The following is an 18,218-nucleotide window of genomic DNA, read 5'->3' as shown; positions in this document are numbered from 1 at the left end:
AGGTAGACAAAGTGCATCTTCATCTGGTTTAACAACAGAACAACATCCTCATCTTGAAGAGGAAGACTGTCAACAACCAGGTAGACAAAGTGCATCTTCATCTGGTTTAACAACAGAACAACATCAACACCTTGAAGAGGAAGATCAACAACAACCAGGTACACATAAATTTGTTGCGTGTTGCAGTCGTACAAGCCAGGGTTATTGTAGTTACTGGGGGAACTTATAGAAAACCTATGATGTCACACACAAATTTTTATGTAACACCATTGTCATCATACATATTTGTTTAGTCATGGCCAAATCGTGTTAATTGGTGGATGAATAATCTGGTTTGGTTGTCCTGGACCGCACTCCTCCAACTGCCCTTGTTAAAAGTCACTGGTTAAAACATCTACTTTTGCTACAAAAAGTTTATGGTCAGGTCAGGCATAAAGTCACAATCATGGAGTTAGGGGTAGGGATGTGTACACTCAGTACAAACATATAAATCTAATGATATTATGTTTTAAAGTTTAAAAAATTTGTTCTGTGCTTTAAAAAAAATGCTTTTGATGCTTTCACTGGTTAATGATACTGCTCCATAGCTCCACCTTGTGGAAGCACTGCCCCAACATTCCCTTAAAGTATGTTAAAGTAAAGCATATGTTGGTGTTGCATCAAGTCCATGATTTTATTGACAACAATTGTGTTTTTAAAGGAACAAGTGGGAGAGATCGATCCTCAGCACTTCATGATGTCACCGACAACCAATTGAGTTCTGATTCTACATTGGGACAAACAGATCATCTCCAACACAAAGGTTAGGAAACCATTGAGGTATTTCATTTGGTACCCAACGGATGACAGTGATTGTATACCTGCTCGGCGACTTGCCTGCTTGGCGAGCTAGAACATTTACAATCACCAAGCTGCACTAAAGTGACCAAGTAAATTAAAACAGTTCCTATTTGTCTGCACCACACAGAATCCATTTAGATATAGTTGTTTTGATTGTCAATTTTCTTGATCTGAAATGTAAAAATAAGATGCAAATAATAATTTTGTAACTGTCACAAAAAGACATTTAAATGAAAATTCAACTACTTGCAGTATATATTGAAAACATAAAGATTATGAAACAAAACACCACAACATTTATCTGAAGGACCTATATGCCAATTAAACAAATGGAAATCCTGTTTTCAAGGCCCTATGCAATAATGCAACTGACGACTGTTTGCTTATTTCCCGATAGCCGTTGACGGGTCTTGTGACTTATATAGGGATCTAATATTCTTCAGAGTTTAAAAAATAAAATTTGCACATGGATGGGACAGCACACAGCTAAGATTTGTTGAGCCTCCTGGAAGATCTTGTGACCAACAAGGAGGGGGGCGGGGTATAAACAACCCTGGAATGGGGTAGGGTAGCTACTGTGATGTTCATGGCTGACGTAAGCTGCATACAGATGGCCACTGTTTCGACCTATAATGTCTCATTAGTGTAGCTGGTGTGACTCTTATACGACTTTGCCGACGAAAGCAAAGACTTCCATTTTGTGGTGACTACACAATCACCGTCATCCGTTGGGCACCAAACTAGGTGCAACCTTATGGAGAAAACAAGGTGGAAACACTATAGCCAAGCAAAGCTCAAGCAATAGTGTCGTTAGGCACCGTGTCACAATAATCATATGATAAGCAAAGTAGAGCCAATAATATGAATTGTGTAAGCTGCATACAGATGGCTACTGTATCGAATTCATATTATTGGCTTTTTGTAAACTTTGTAAACATAGTTATTTTACTTATTTTAGTTTACTTTAACTTAAAACCCCAACTGTAACATTAGTTTAACATTTGTGTAGAAGCAACAAAATCCAAGCCCAGTTTTTTGAGAAAGATCTTCCCTCGGTTTGGAAAGAAAGACTCCCCCAACTACCCAGGCAACATTAAGAATGACCACTCTACAATGAATGGTAATTCTAATCTATTATTGGCTAATGGCAATCCATTTTATAGGAAATAGATTCATGTAAGAGTCAATATCTACCCTTTGTGGCCTTCAGATTATCATGCTTGCAGTCTCTACTGCAGTTTAAACCTAAAACAGACTTATGCCAGAAAATATTTGTCTTCAAACGTTTATTCTAACATTTTTTCCTCACTAGGTGCTGATGGACCTCAAAGTTCATCTGGTGTTAAAGTGCAACAACAATCCCATGCTACAGAGAATCATCAACAAGAACAAGGTACATAACAGTAGCAAAAGAGCAATAATACCAATTTAATTGCAGACAGTAGTCCATTAGAGCTGTTTTGACCTGCAAGGACAAGTGGAAAATTCTCCGCTAGTTTAAAAGCTGGTTTTCTGTTACAGTCATTAGCTGCAGTGATGAGACCTAACATGTCAAGCAGTGTGCACTACTGTCTGCATCTCATAGTACGATGTAATGTAATGTGTCTGGTCAATTTATCCTAATGCTTTTAAACATATTGTGACTTATTACAAGTGAGGCAAAACTTTATGAAAAACAGTTTGTTTACCAAATTAAATTTTGTAAACTTGCATTACTGTTTTTGTTCTTATTGGAACTTTTTGTGGAATATTTATTTGTTACAAATACAAAGTAACAAAATCTTGGTGTCATAAAAATATTGGAGCAATAACAAACTCCCATATGTGAGCTGTAGAAAATGAAGCTATTTTCACCATAGACCAAGGGTCGACAAACACAGGTTTAACGGTTTAAATAAAATTATTTACAAAACTAAACTTTGAGATAATTAATCTGTAACTTTGGCAATTGTTCAGGCTCAACTAGATCCAGGTCTAGCTTTTTGAGAAAGATCTTCCCTCGGTTTGGAAAGAAAGACTCCCCCAACTACCCAGACAACAGTAAGAATGGCCACTCTACACAGAATGGTAACTCTAATCTATTATTGGCTGATGGCCAAGTCATTATAACATGTATGTTTATGGCAATTAAAATCTATAAAATTCAGTTTCCAAGGTCAACTGCATTATTGCATGTTGTGGAGGACATAAACGGTCCTGGAGCGCTGCTTATGTATCTTTGGTATATTTGTGAAAACAGTAGGTCTGCAAAAGAAAACAGCAAGACGTTAGTAGTATATAGGTGACAAAGGAGAGAATCTCAGAGACTTCCTTCCTGTCTCTAGCAAAACAGTAGGTCTGCAAAAGAAAACATCAATCTACCAATTTTTACCAACCTCAGTTAGACGTCAGTAGTGTATAGGTGAGACCCTGAACCGGAATGAGAGCGCAGAGAGAGAGAGAGAGAGAGAGACTCGATTTTAGTCATGACCCCGGTTTGACCTAAGCTTGATTGATTTCGGCCATTGCAAAGTTAAATCGTTTTTATGGCTTAAATTTGCTTCCTTTACAAACGTCGCGTGCAGGCGGGCGAGTTAAATAATTGCGTGAATTATGTTCACCGCTCAGTGGCAATAAAAAGTGTGATTCGTCAATGTTTTTCATGTCCCATGTGTAAATTAAATTTATTTTATGTATCGCTTTTTGAAGCTGATCACGGTGTGGGTTTTTTTGGCATTGCGTTTGAAATTAAGGTTGGTATGATTGAGATCAATTACCGATTCGTACCATTATCAGTTTGGCCTTGTCGTGTGCGGGTTACGGGCGTGAATTTTTAAAAATGCGACGACAGCTGGAAATCATTCGACTTGCCTTGTTCGTTTTTGCATTACTGTGCGCACCCGTTTACATGCCTTATTTCTGGACCAACCGTGAGTGGAAAGACTTGTTTTGTCGCATTATTTGGTACTATGGTGAATGACAGGTGGGGTCAACGTACAAGACCCTACCGGACAGAATTAAATTCGTGCAGGGCGCTCCTACCTCTGTCGAGACAGGCGTGGGAACCCTTTTGATACTTGATAACTGGATGTGTGAAAGAAGTAAAATCGTTTCGCGTTTGTTCACCCAGGGCAGTGATCATAAAGACACGAGTATAATTTACATCGTGCAGAACCTTTTTCCAAAGGTCAGCGAGCATCGCACAATCAGTTAGAATGAGCATTATTTGGTTGTGTTTAAGAATCTCCGAGATTCTTCCCAAATCGCACATCTCGCGAAGCAAGTATTCCCCTCTCACGTGAAAGTCGTGCAAGAGGCGTATATAGACGCCTGACAAGCGTCGTATGCGAGCCGAAGTGTTTGTGGTCGAAACTTCGTTCGCTTACGTTCCGAAAATCTTTTGAAATGTCCCGTCGTCTCGACAAACACGCGCCTGTTTCAAATACGCTCTGCAAGGCTCAACCAAAAGTCGCGCGCGATCATAAACGCGGCCGGACCCGATTTGATGAAGTGAATTTCCGAATGCAGCCATAACGTTTTGAAAGGCAACTTTGATCGATGACAGAAGTTGCTGCGGCATAAGCACGCTCTGCGTGAATAGGTGAAGAAAAAGACAACAATGGCACGGAAGCGGAAGTTGATTCAACTCTGTGGATTCCTGTCCGCACTCCTGGGGCCTCTCATTGGAACAGTGGTCCCTGCTCTAGCGGATTTATTCGCTCCTCGCTGATGGAATCCATGCTAAAAACTGCTGTGGTTGATCCCAATGTTTTAAAGACAATGCGTGACAGGGCGCCCATGGCTATGACACCTTTTACGGATGTGGGTCGAAAAATATCGAATATCCCAAATGACACGGAGCTATATCAGGAAAAGGTAAAGCTTTATGTTCAAGCCCTGCAGCGCTATCGATACATCAGCAAAGAGCAGGCGAATAAACCCATGGAGATAAATCGAGCGCACAGCGGACAACGCGACCGTTGGAAAGCATGTGATTGCACAACGCGTCATCCGGACGATGCCCAAAACACTTCAAGTTAAAGCGGATTCTTTAGTTTCGTTTCTTCGCAAAGCGCCCGTTATTGATTGTTTGTCGTCGGGCTAACTAGTTGTGAAAGGACAACGCGTCGATAATAGTAATATCGAGAACCTGATACACAGTGTGCTGCGCAAAAGGGCACCGCGAGACTTGAAACCGACCGGTGAGGCTGAATTTATCGCAGCACTAAATAACGCGAACGCGCACAAGCATGACGCTTTTGGACATCTGCGCCGGCGCCGATCCCTCCACTCCGCACATCCCGCGCGTCGTAAGCATTTCCAACGTTCGCGCGTTATTGTATCGGGTATTGAAGCTCGATCACGTGCTGCGAGCGCGGACGTTGACCGGATCAGCTACAAAGCGATGCGGGTCGTGAGTTTTTGTACGGGGTCTATCAGAAATAGCTTTCCAGGCGTCGAATTCGATTTTACGTCACTTACAATCAGGAAACATAAGCGTCGGTCGTGGAACGATTTAATCGCACGCAGAAAGATCGAGTGTTTGGTGAGTGTCGACAGTGAATAGTTTATCGAAGTGCTGCCCTATAGTGGCGAGTTACAATCATATCCATCATCGTAGCATTGGCATGACCCTGGTCGCGGTCAGTCATGCGAACGAGGAAGAAGTTTGGAATAATTTGTACGGCGAGCAGTCATGTCCGGATACCTGTGAGCTTCCGATCGATGCACTCACATTAAAAAGAGCTACGTGGTCCAGTGGAGTCAGGATATATTTTTTATCTATTAGCTGCGTGGTGAGCGCCCACCGACTTACAATATGCGTGATTACAGCGATGACATTATAAAGGGGACGTTTTACGAGCAAAAATTACAGCGTGTGGAAAGGAGACATACATTCGAGATGGAGAAAATTTTACGAACAAGTAAAAGGCGTTGCGTCAAACAATACCTGGTGAAGTGACGACATTACGGCGAGTTCCTGGATCGATGGACGAGCTTTCAGAAGGAAACCCAAGAAGACGCGTTGAGTGGTGATTTTTAGGCAGGGACGTTCCTCGATCGGAGGTGGTGTTTGTGTTTCAGATTATCATAATATGTTCCGTGGTTGTGACGAGCTTGCTTAACCTAGCGGTGGGGAGGCCTTACCAAACCCTGTGGACCGCCAAGCTTTCCAGCTCGGTGGGTTACATATTACCGGCCCCTAAATTGGAGAAAATGCGCGATGTACCTTACCCTTCCGTCTAATAACCCCCCCAGAACACTTTCCGAACCATAGCCCGTCCAATTTCACAAAGAAACTACCGACGGTCACTTCCTTGGAGCCCGGTAAATGGGAGATCGGCCTCAGCAAAATAATATTCCCAAGTTCATAGAATAAACACGAATTCGGGGGCTGGTTTGATATTTCGCACAGTGGAAGCCCGATTCGATACACGCTCGAAGCCGGCCAACACAAAACGGGTCGGATTCTGGTGCAACGAATGCGAAAGAAGGATGATTTCAATATCAGGCGCCTGACCGGTCACGGTGTATTTACGTACGTTGAATGAATCAACGCAACGCACATCTGCACACGTTGTGAGCAACCTATGCACACGTGAGAACTATTACCGCCGCCAGGTGGGCGGCGGCTTGCCTCATTAAGCCGGTTGTTCGCATTTGCAACGCGGCCATGGACTGGGCGGGTTGTTCGCGACTTTGGGGCGCTCCGTGTTGCCTGTTCTGAAGTAGAACGCGCGACACGTAGAAAAACAGTTTTTAAATTCGGTTGTGGGCTTTGCAGACGACTTCTTGGCGGGTCGCCCACCGCGGAAAGCCGCTATAAAGAGATTGCGTCAGGCGGGTCGTCGTTTATTAGCCACCGCGAGTCGCAGCCTAAAGTCGACCCGGTGAACCGGTCAAGAATCGCAAACGCAAGAAGGCGGCTGGCTAACGCAAGCGCACGCGTGGCGATACTTAACGCCTAAAAGATGGCTCTGATCAACGAGTGCTCGATGAGCTGTGCGTGAGTTGGATTTATTCGATGAAGCCCACCCAGACTAGTGTTTCGTCGTCGCTCCTGGTCAAATATCCTCCTTTAGCCACGGTAACAGACATTGGACTGTATGATTTGTACATTGCCGCCGACGGAGATCACTACATCGACTTGAACGACACGCTATTATCTTGTACGGTGCACATTGCCAAAGCAGATGGTACAAATAGAAATCAGTCAAATAGAACTGTCTCTCAATAATAAGACAGTGACTCCAGCCAGCAACAATTATGCATGCCAAGCATACATCGAAACCCTCTTATCTTTTGGATCCGAAGCGAAGAACACGCAGCTAACCACGTCGGTTTAGTACGCGGTTGACGCGGGACAAATGAGCGCCTTGACGCGTTGCAATAGCAGGTTTCAAATCGCGGGCGGCAGAGAGTCGCCCCATCGAAATGCTGTCTAAACTTCATTGCGATATATGTCAGCATTAGCGTTATGTGTCAAACGTTATTGACGAACGCCTTCGTCCTTTGCGTGGCAAATATCAATTCGTCGTCGTGGCGGCCGCCGACGCCGATCTCAAAATAAAAGTTGTCGATGTCCGATTATTCCTTCGCAAAATGAAGCCCTCCGCCGCCATCACTTTGGCGCATCAGAAAACGCTCCAATCTCACTCGGCCGTGTACCCACTGCGTCGTTCGGAAGTTCGCGTATTCACATTCGCCGGCAGGAGTTTAACGACCGTGTGCGATACATTCGTGACCGTGCAGGTTCCGGTCAGAGTTGTCTTGGGCTTTGTGGACGCCGCCGCTTACAACGGCGCTTGGGAACATAATCCATTCGAGTTTAAGCATATGAACTTTAATTACTTATCGTTACAAGTGGGCGGACGTACACGTCCGGCAAAAGCATTCCAACCGGATTTTCAAAACGGTCGATACAGTGAAGCTATTTTTCGCTGTTTATAAGGACGAACACTTATTACACGCATCAAATCAGGGATAACATACCGCTCATACCCGCGCGGATACTGCCTTTTCTGTGTGTATTTGACGCCTGATCACAGTGACTTAGCAATGTTTGACCTCCGACATTCCGGTTCTTTGTGCTTCGATGTGCGAACGCAGCAACACCAGTGGCTGCAATTGCTTCATAAAACAATGCGAATTTGACACTCATTGAGTTGGACCGCTTTCGAAACGTAATTACGGATTTCCTCTCGTGAACGGACGGACGAATTGAGAATCGGCGGCTTGCTGGCACGTGACCCTGCAGCATCACGCGTGTTTCGCGGTGTTTACGCACGTGATGTTGCATCGATTTGACCGCAATCGCCGGCTTTGTATATTGTTCACAGCGACTTGTCTTTAACGACCCGGAACCCATTGGCTTGTATTTTATTTTGATGCTCTCGGGCATAGTGAGATGTTTGACACTTTCGCGAGACCGCCCTACTTTCAAGAGTTCTTATATGGAAATGATCTGTTTGTGGAGCGTTTTGTGGCTAACCTGTAGTGAAAGATTTATTCGAAGATTGCTTTGCGGCTAATACGCCTGGACAGGCGATCTTTTTATTCCTGGCAGAAAAAAGTGCGATCTGCCGAAAAACACATGCGTAAGAAAGAAGCGAGAAAACAGAACACATAAACAATACCCGAAAAAAGGCTTTCCGTTCTGCGCATTTCATTCCCGCCCTCGAGGCCTTTTGCCACGAAAAAACACGAGCACTCAAAAACAGGCCGCGAAAGTTAATTCTGAGATAAAGGGAAATTATCTGCGTCCGTTCTGCGCCATAACGTCTTTATTCCGGCCCACGAGGCGTCAAAAAAATCGAATTTATAAAAATGGGGTTGCGGGTGGGAGAAAATACAGCTAAACATGAGTTCGTCTTCATCCATCATACGAATTGCACCGAACGACGAACAATTTTTTTTCAACTGTGGCCACCTGTGATGAGATATAGTGTCAGCGAGCACTCTGGGAGCCGAAACATGTATAATACTGGCAATCTACTACAATGGGGGCCAAATATTTACCGACTGAGCAAACAGCTTTCGGTTTGAAGCACATTGCAACACTATTATGCAAGAGCTCGGCGTTTTTTTTGCGAATTCGCGATGCAATAGGACAATCTCCGTCCTCGTCCGGAGTGCTTTTTCAGTACATGAACGCTTTATGTTAAGAAAGTGTGGTTTGCAATTTTTAAACATGCTTTGAGACAGGGATTTGTCAAATACATAAAGTCCAACATTTTCCTCCACAGTAATTTCCATTCCCGATAATTTGCCACAAGAATTTATTGATCTGTTGAACGGCATAAACAGGGGTTGATTTAATATATTTGGTGTGGTGTTTTAACTATGACATAACTTCACATGATGAAAGTTGTCCTATTATAGGTAAAATAATTTGTTGTTGCAGCAATTCGAGGTACTGAAGAGCTTGCAACCACCTCCCATGACGTCACTCACCTTCAGCCATCTAGTGGTGAAACAAACGAGCAGATCGTGCAGAGAACGGTTCACCAAACAGGTAACCAGAGATTCCTATTATGAAGTAAAATGTTATAATACTGACTCCGTGCATTTAAATTTGTCTCATCACCTCAAGCTTGTCTTAAATCAGTGGCAGCCACTCAAACCACTAGTGGTATGTCTTCCACGTTATACAAGGTTGAATTGTGATAGTGTCGGCGAGCACTCAGGAGCCGAATCATTTATAATACTGGCTATCTACCACAATGAGGGACAAATATTTATCGGCTAAGAAAACAGCAAAACCATTGTGCAAAAGTTCGGCGTTTTTTTGGCGAATACGCGATGCAATAAGACAATCGCAGTCCTCGTCCTAAGTGGCGTAGTAAATAAGCAATAAACGCTCGAAGCCGTCATCAGTATTTCTTGGGGAAAATGGCCACCACGGGGCTCTCGAACTTAAGCGTTTTCTAGGCTTAGCATAGAAGTAATTTAGGCCTGTACGTTCCCCACGGCGTGTAAACACGTTTTGATTGACGACTTGAAAATTTACATTGACCCCTTTGCGTGGTCGGTCTGTTTTCAACACATCCGTGCAATCAGTCATGGCGAGCGGGTTCTGAGCCTTGGGCAAACCCTTGGCGGCTCGTTTAACGGTATCAACTTCGCAGTTATATGTTTTGGCGGACAGCGCCACTAGGGAATGACCAGAAAATTCAACTTCAAACTTTCCCGGTTCGCGTTGGCAGTGGCGCTCGCGCGCGCGCCAGCAGTCACCTTGCACGAAATCCCCTTGTGACGTCATATATTCGACAAACCGCTCCCGAGTTACTTTGCACATCGAGCAAGCAAAGTTCGATGCGTAGGTAGGAAAATCGCGATGGGACAGAAATGATTGCTTGTTAAATCCAGGTTCATGATCGTGGTGCGCTTATTCTTAAGCCGTTGAAAATAACGGTATAAAATTTCGCACGCCCCCAGCACTTATAGCCTGAAGAGGTTGATTTTTTAAACAAAGCACGCTTCGTTTTAAGGTAGAGCACCCAAGCGTACACTTCGGAAGTTATCAACACATTTTCCGCCTGTGAATTTCCGACATAACTCGGTGACGATGCGACCAAGGCCACCGCCCTGTGGCATCTTTAGGTGCGATACATCGAAAAACACATAGGTTGTCTGTGATCGGTCGACCGTCAATCGTTTTATGAAATGTGATGAGACCCGTGTTGAGCGTGACACACCTCGGTAAACGGACTGCGAGCGGATCAGAAAAGGCGTGGGGAAAAGTATTGCATTGTTATCTGACTCGTGAAATATCGTCGTTCCCCAGAATGGTTTCTAATGTGAAACTGAAACTGCAATTAATTTTGAAGGTTCTCTGCCCATCGCCTGATATTGCGTGGACCATATGGTCGACACGTGACCAAACGATCGGCAGCGAAAAATTGTACAATGACGTCACACGTCCAATTCGTGCGTTAGTGCGGACTGCGGACCAGCGCTGGGCCATTAAGCGGTCTGCCGGCGGTTGCTCACCGGAAACATATAATTGTCGGTTCCCACCGCCGTCTGTTTGCAAACATCTACCAATGAGAAAACGATGTCAGTCAGTAGCACGCAAGAGTTAATTTTACAAACGCACCTACTTTCGCCGTTGACCGGTTGTAAATTCGGCAAAGTCGTGTTTTGGTTGGGGATGCGCGAGAATGTGGTTTTTAACCAAACGGGATCGCTTGTCGCTCGGTAAAAACACACTTACCGCTCATCACACTCTAATGTACAAGTTGCAATTTCCTGTTCGCCCGACGTCATCGGATCGGTGCACTGTGATTTTTGACGTCGTCGGAATCATACAGGAAGCAAATTCAACCGCCATTAAAACGATTTAGCTTTGCAATGGCCGAAATCAAAAAAGCCTAAGCACACCTCATGACTAAAAATAGAGTCTCTCTTCCTCTCTGCGCTCTCATTCCGCTTCAGGGAGAATTGTATCGTACTCCCAATCAAGACTGGAAAACATAGAGTATCTGTGAGTGTCTCCCTGAGACATTTCACCCTCGATAATACATGCGTAAGAAACTTAGAGTGTACTCTTTTATGTCTCCCAATCGGAAAGAGAATCTCAGAGACAGGAAGGAAGTCTCTGGGATTCTCTCCTCTGTCACCTATATACTACTGACGTTAAATTTAACAAAGAAAAACACTTTTTACCCTGATAGCATGTTGTGAATTAACGTTAAGGCACACCTAAGCTCAGAGAAAACAGTGGTTGCTGCATGTCAAGGTGATTTACAAGGTGTGTGTACGTTTTTAACGACCATGAACTTTCCAAAACTGTCTGCAAGTATTTTTTCGTGCGTCATCAGACGATGTATGTGAATAGGCGAAATATATACCGTTAACATTAACAAAACAAATACACATGAAAGTAGTTGAAGATAACTTCATACATAAGTTTTGCCACGTCAAAGTTTTATCAACACGCCTAGATTAAATATTTAAAAACTGGCGTAATATCAGTGCCTTCATGAGTAATGTAAGACTGCCATGAAAAATTAACATTTCGTACAAATTGTCACCGATATTTACAACACATGAGCCCCAAGTTAAAAGTATTATTTGTAGTGACGTATAGTACTGTAGTGACGTAGTGTCGCATCAGAATATTTAGAAATAATGAGAATTTTTTTCTCTTTTCATAATTTCAAATGTTTTGATTTCAGATGAAAGCACCAAAATTTATGTGGATTTGTTGAAAAAGCGAAAATATTCCGAAGCAAATAAAACAAAAAAACAACTTTCTAGGTCACTTGAAGGTCTTGGGACAACTGCAGTAGATTTGAAAATAACTGGAGATAAAAAGAGAGAAGAGGGAAAATGTTTGGAATCGATTTTATTGTACGACGTTGGAGGTGAATTTTTTTCAAGGCATCACGATCACGTGAGAGGGGTGGAAGGTGTAAAGGATTGTGTTTGGGGTTTGAGACTGACATGCAAAGACTTGATGAAAACATCGGATTTGAATCAAAAACTTGAAAACAAGCGTATAATTCGTGATCACGTGATACCGCTCATGGAAACGATGAGACTCAAAATACAAAATATTAAAAACGTGGAAGATAAAATAAAATCTCTGAATGAAGTGAATTGTTTGTGCGGGATTCAAATGTGTCAACATTCAATCGGGGATTATTCGTCGATAGAATCAACAATTAAACTTGGACTTGAAATGATGAGGAAAGAGTTTGGTGAAAACTCAGCAAAGTATGGAGTGTTCGGACACTTGTTAAACAACCTTGGTGTTGTTTGCCATCAAACAAATCGACTGAATGAAAGCGTGGATTTTCTTCAAAAATCAATTCAAGCTTCCAGAATGGCAACAGACATAACTGAAGAGGAAAGGAAAGAGTGGATTAAAATAAATGAAGAATCTTGTAGAGGAATTAAACCATTGTTGAGTCAGTGCAATTTTTGATACATTTTATTGGGAATTACTGAATCGTTAGTTTGTATATTCACTTACTAATTTCTTTTTCAGTACATGAATACTTTATGTTAACAATGTGGGGATTTTTAAACATGCTGTGAGACATGGATTTGTCAAATACATAAAGTTTTCTTGTCAAGTCCAACGTTGTCCTCCACAGTAATTTTCATGCCCGATAATTTGCCACAAGAATTTGTTGATCTGTTGAACGGCGTAAACAGGGGTTGATTTAATATATTTGGTATGGTGTTGTAACTATGACATAACTTCATATGATAAAACTTGTCCTATTATAGGTAAAAATTTGTTTTTGCAGCAATTCGAGGTACTGAAGAGCTTGCAACCACCTCCCATTACGTCACTCACCTTCGGCCATCTAGCGGTGAAACAAATGAGCAGATCGTGCAGAGAACCGGTCAGCAAACAGGTAACCAGAGATTCCTATAATGAGGTAAAATGTTATAATACTGACTCCGTGCATTTAATATAGGTTCATCACCTCAAGCTTGCCTTAAATCAGTGACAGCCACTCTAGACACTAGTGGTAAACAAATCAAAATGAGTGGCGCCGTAAAAAAAGTGTATGGACAATAAAATGTCCAAATATGTAAATAAAGTAATTCATGCTTTGTCCCAAGTCCATCCCATGTATTATAAGCCAGGGGAGAAGAACACTAGGCTCAATTCCTGCGCTGCCGAAATAATTCCGTGACGATTACATTAAATACAAACCATAGATATCGTAGTGTTTCTAAACAACCTCCCATTTAAAGATTCTTGCCATGTAATATTACAGATTATGCAGCACCGTTTTATTGATAAAAATACAATTACCGCAGCAACATGAAACAAATACTTCAACCTTCAGTGTTTTGATGCGGGTTATTTGGTAAACCTACTCAAGTGATATGTCTATGGTGCTTTAGTGAAAAAAAAAATGGGTGCAAACGAAAACGGTAATCTACCAGTTATTACCAACATAAGTTAGACGTTAAATTGAATGAAATCCCCACATTTAAAGTATGTATATTTTACAGCTTTCTTGCGCCACTAATGTTTTCGCCATAACGAGAAACAAGTTGCAAAAAATATTTTTATGTTGGGAATTGAATTGTTTCGCGTTGTTTAATTTAATTGTTTCTGTTTCAGATGAAAATATCAACCTTAATTCCCTGACAAAAAAATACGCGGATTTGTTGGAAAAGCAAAAATATCCTGAAGCAAATGAAACAAGAAACCAACTTTCAAGGTCACTTGAAGGTCGTGGGGCAACTGCAGAAGATTTGGAAACAACTGGAGATAAAAAGAGAGAAGATGGAAAATTTTTTGAATCGATTTTATTGTACGACCTTGGAGGTGAATTTTATGCAAGGCATTACGATAACGTGAGAGGGGTGAATGGTGTTTGGGATTGCGTTAGGGTTTTGAGACTGACATGCGAAGATTTGATGAAAACATCGGATTCGAATCAAAAACTTGAAAACAAACGAATGATTCATGATCATGCGATACCGCTCATGGAAACGATGAGACTCAAAATACAAAATATTCATAACGTGGAAGATGAAATAAAATGCATTTATGAAGTGCAGTGTTTGCATGAGATTGGAGTGAGTCAACTTTCAATTGGAGATTATTCGTCGATGGAATCAACAATTAAACTTGGACTTGAAATGATGAGGAAACAGTTTGGTGAAAACTCAGCAAAGTATGAAGTGTTCGGACAGTTGTTATACAACCTTGGTGTTGTTTGCAAGGAAACACATCGACTGAATGAAAGCATGAATTTTTATCAACAAGCAATCCAGGCTTACAGAATGGCAACAGACATAACTGAAAAGGAAAGAGAGGAGTGGATTGAAATAGGTGAAAACAATTTGCAAGAAGTTACAGGATTGTTACAACAGTAGGCATTGTGACGTCACATAACTTTGTACAATTTTACTCAAAGCAAAACAAATATTGATGATTTGCGTAAATATTGTGTCACTAAATGTGAATTTTATCCATGCAATGATTTGTAAATAATGAAAATTGTTGTGATAGCGTTTGAGAATCGGAATACATTAATTTTGTTGGGAAAAAGTGAATAAGATTATTTTCCTTTGTAAGAAACAAGCAAGTTACATATTGTTTATAACTTGGGATTGTTGGTGGGAAACCTGCCAGGTCAGTTTTTTGCTTGTTCAAGTATCTTTTTATCAGTTGCGTGCAGAACATGAAAGCATTAGTTGTGTTTTCTATTTTGTTTGTCAAACAGAGAATGAAATACGGTATATTCTTATGAGTATTATGATTCATGATCCATAAACTTACACTTAATACGAGTCGTACACAACTTGATGTACAGGAGTATCAGTTGTTCCTCTTGGGACTTCCCTTATAAATCTAGAAACAATAGTCAGCGGCATTTTAGATGTCACAAATTCATTCATCAAACCATTCTAGAAAAAAAATACTGAAGGACGATTTGATTAAAACAGTGTTTACACTCACTGTACAACGCAAAAGCCTATTTTAAACTAGGAATTTTTCTTGCAGACCGTCAACCATGTCTGGTAACAACGTAACGATAAGTGCTGAGGAGGGACTTATATGTATTAATAAACATCAACCTGACGGAAGGCGATGCGGAGACTTCCAAGTCCGTTTCCTTTGTCTCGATCCGGTTTTCTGAGTGGACATTGATCCCTAGGATAGATGTTGACAAAGATTTTATTGGTCGCGTTGCTCCAACGCTGCTTTGCACTTGCTATGAGATTCCGTATTCAGTGCATTATCCCTCTGAGGACATTTGTACATATTTATCTGTGTTATATTTCGCGTCACATTGATTTTCTGTTCCATTTTGTTGCTGATTCTCTGTGAGGTAAAAATAGTTTGCTCTGTTTTAGAAAGAGGTTTGTATTGTTTATGATCGTTTTGATTGGCCCCGGAATAAAGCGTTTATCGAAGTGTACAAACGTGGTTACAGCACAGCAGCTTACTGGTTAGGTGTGCGGTCTTGAACACAGTGGTGTTTGAAACGTTTGTTTCGGCATGCGCTTGCATGCGCTCATTGTAGTACTGATGATGAACCCAGTTAGTGTTCGAAACGTTTACTAATGATTAACAGCATTTTAGCTTTGGCTTTCCTTTACAAACAATAGCTTACGACAAACAATGGCCAAGTTTGAAAACAGTGTTCAGTTTGAAAATGAAAGCCAAAGCTAAAATGCTGGTAATCATTAGTAAACGTTTCGAACACTTACTGGGTTCATCATCAGTACTACAATGAGCGCATGCAAGAAAAGCGTCGGGGTAATAAAGGACAGAGCAGGCAGAAGGGAAACAGCAGCAGCAACAACGAGCAACAGGCTTGAGGCATGTCACCCCGACGCTTTTCTTCCATGCGCTCATGGTAGTACTGATGATGAACGCAGTTAGTGTTCGAAACGTTTACTAATGATTAACAGCATTTTAGCTTTGGCTTTCATTTTCAAAGTTATCAACTCCAAATATTTTGCACCCAAATGTTTAGTTCTTCTCACATTTAGTTATAGAACACTTGGTACCATACAGTGATACCAGCATGCCAGAACAGACGTTTGTTAATCACAACAACAGCTGACCTTCAACTTCAGGGCGTACACAGCACTACCACCGCCTGCAACTACATAATGATTTGGAGACATATGTTTCACAACTGATCAAATAGGGCGTCGTTCAAACAACGTCACAGAAAGGTTTGTTCACGTAACTGACTGTCTTTTATCCATATTATTGGAAAGCTGCCGTCCAAATCCCTGTAGTGCCATATTGACACCTCGGACGCTATCCCTTAACCTCAACAATGTTTTTAGTTAAACTCGATTTATATCAATATTTGCATTTTAAGTTTGAAACATTCACGTAGGGGAGGTTCATCCCATGTTTTAGATATTCATTAGATACACATTTTGCAACAAGCATAGAAGCAGTCGTTCGTATGTCAGGCAATAAGCTAATCCAACGTCGCTATGTAACCATTCATTTAAACACGAGTGTTCTTGCAAAACAGGGGAATACGCACCCACTCTACACTTACACTAGAAACCCCCGGTTTTAAACATGACGTAAGACACAACAACCGTTTTTAATAATATCTTCCTGCCTTCATTCGAACACCTGATAACTACTCCACATCAACATGCTTGCAACTGCATTAAACTTAACGCCACTTGCTGTTATGGAATGCCGAATCAAGTGGTATCTCCTGTGGGAAACCGCGGCATTGTTACGTCATTCCCTCCAGACGGAACCCACTAAACAAAGGTTCGGAATATGTTCCTTGCACCCTTTAACACGTGACTTAATGTAAAATATGTTGGTGAATAATAAAACTAAATACTTTAACTAACATGACAATCAATCACAATTGCTCGTATGTTAACAAATATTAGTGATGTTCCCAGTTCCAAATTATCCGACCCGGCCGGATTCAGATAGTTATTAATCAAATCCGGCCGGATAATTTGGATCCGGCAGTTTGTTAACACCGATTCGTGTATTACGGCAAAAATGTTTGATTGCCAAACAGAATGCTATGTTAAGGTTAGCCTGTCATGAGTGGAACAAATAAACGTGGGTGTTTATTAATAAGGTATAACACGTCACGAAAAACCTTAATAACAAATAACAGAAAAATCTTACGTCGGCGAGTATAACAGACTGGGTCCCAAAAACGAGTAATTTGCGAAATGTTTGTCCGCTTTTAGGACAAAAATGCTTTCCCAACTATCCGGTTAAATTAAGTGTATTATCCGGCCGGGTCCGGGTATTGAAAATTGGTCAATATCCGGCCGGGTCCGGGTACCCGGATCCGGCGCAACACATCACTAACAAATATACACTCATTCTCGTTGGGTATGTTGTGTGCAAATTATTTGATGCAATGATGTAAGCTCGTGCAGCCACGTATGTGTCCAACCTTGTTGGTATCTTGTAGCTCGTCTGTTTCTTGTTATTAATATTTTGGTTCATTTTAGCCCATGCGGCAGAAGTTGGAAAGTTGAGACAATCACAACTATCCACACTTTTCTATAACGCCAACTATTATTATTCGTGCGTCATAATCGCAATTCACTTGAGATAATCCCCTATTATTGCGGTTTGATGTCACAAAGCTAGTGCGCATTCGCACATATTTCTGCGTTGATGACTCAGTCTTTAGCGCAGAGTAATGTTCATCCGCTACACAATTAAATTGCTTGCAAATGTTTTTAGATTCTACTGTCACAAATTACGTGGTTACACGTCAAGTTACGTTATATTGTGACGTCATAGTGTAAATGTGATGTGTTAATTACTGCACAGTGGTAACGGAATCTTTGTTAAAAAAGTGAGCAGACTGTCAACCGAGTATTCTGCAGCAGTAAAGCCAGTTTCAAAAACACGCCAATTAAACTAACCCGACAGCGTCGCCCAAGAAAAACAG

General features: G+C 41.6%; 1 protein-coding gene across 1 annotated transcript; it reads left to right on the top strand.

Moving 5' to 3' along the window:
- The first annotated feature begins 1,953 nt into the window (after positions 1-1,953).
- Positions 1,954-14,759, top strand: LOC145888928 (uncharacterized). The gene is made up of 7 exons (XM_082979799.1): positions 1,954-1,960; positions 2,153-2,233; positions 2,797-2,907; positions 9,224-9,334; positions 12,000-12,734; positions 13,080-13,190; positions 13,913-14,759. Exons 1-7 carry the CDS (start codon positions 1,954-1,956, stop codon positions 14,671-14,673), a joined length of 1,917 nt encoding a protein of 638 aa, XP_082835925.1. The 3' UTR covers positions 14,674-14,759.
- Positions 14,760-18,218: the final 3,459 nt, after the last annotated feature.

Source organism: Ascidia mentula, chromosome 2 (assembly GCF_947561715.1).
Source record: "Ascidia mentula chromosome 2, kaAscMent1.1, whole genome shotgun sequence".
Taxonomy (NCBI): domain Eukaryota; kingdom Metazoa; phylum Chordata; class Ascidiacea; order Phlebobranchia; family Ascidiidae; genus Ascidia; species Ascidia mentula.
Note: the sequence above shows the minus strand (reverse complement) of the source record. Positions and strands in the feature narration are given on the sequence as shown.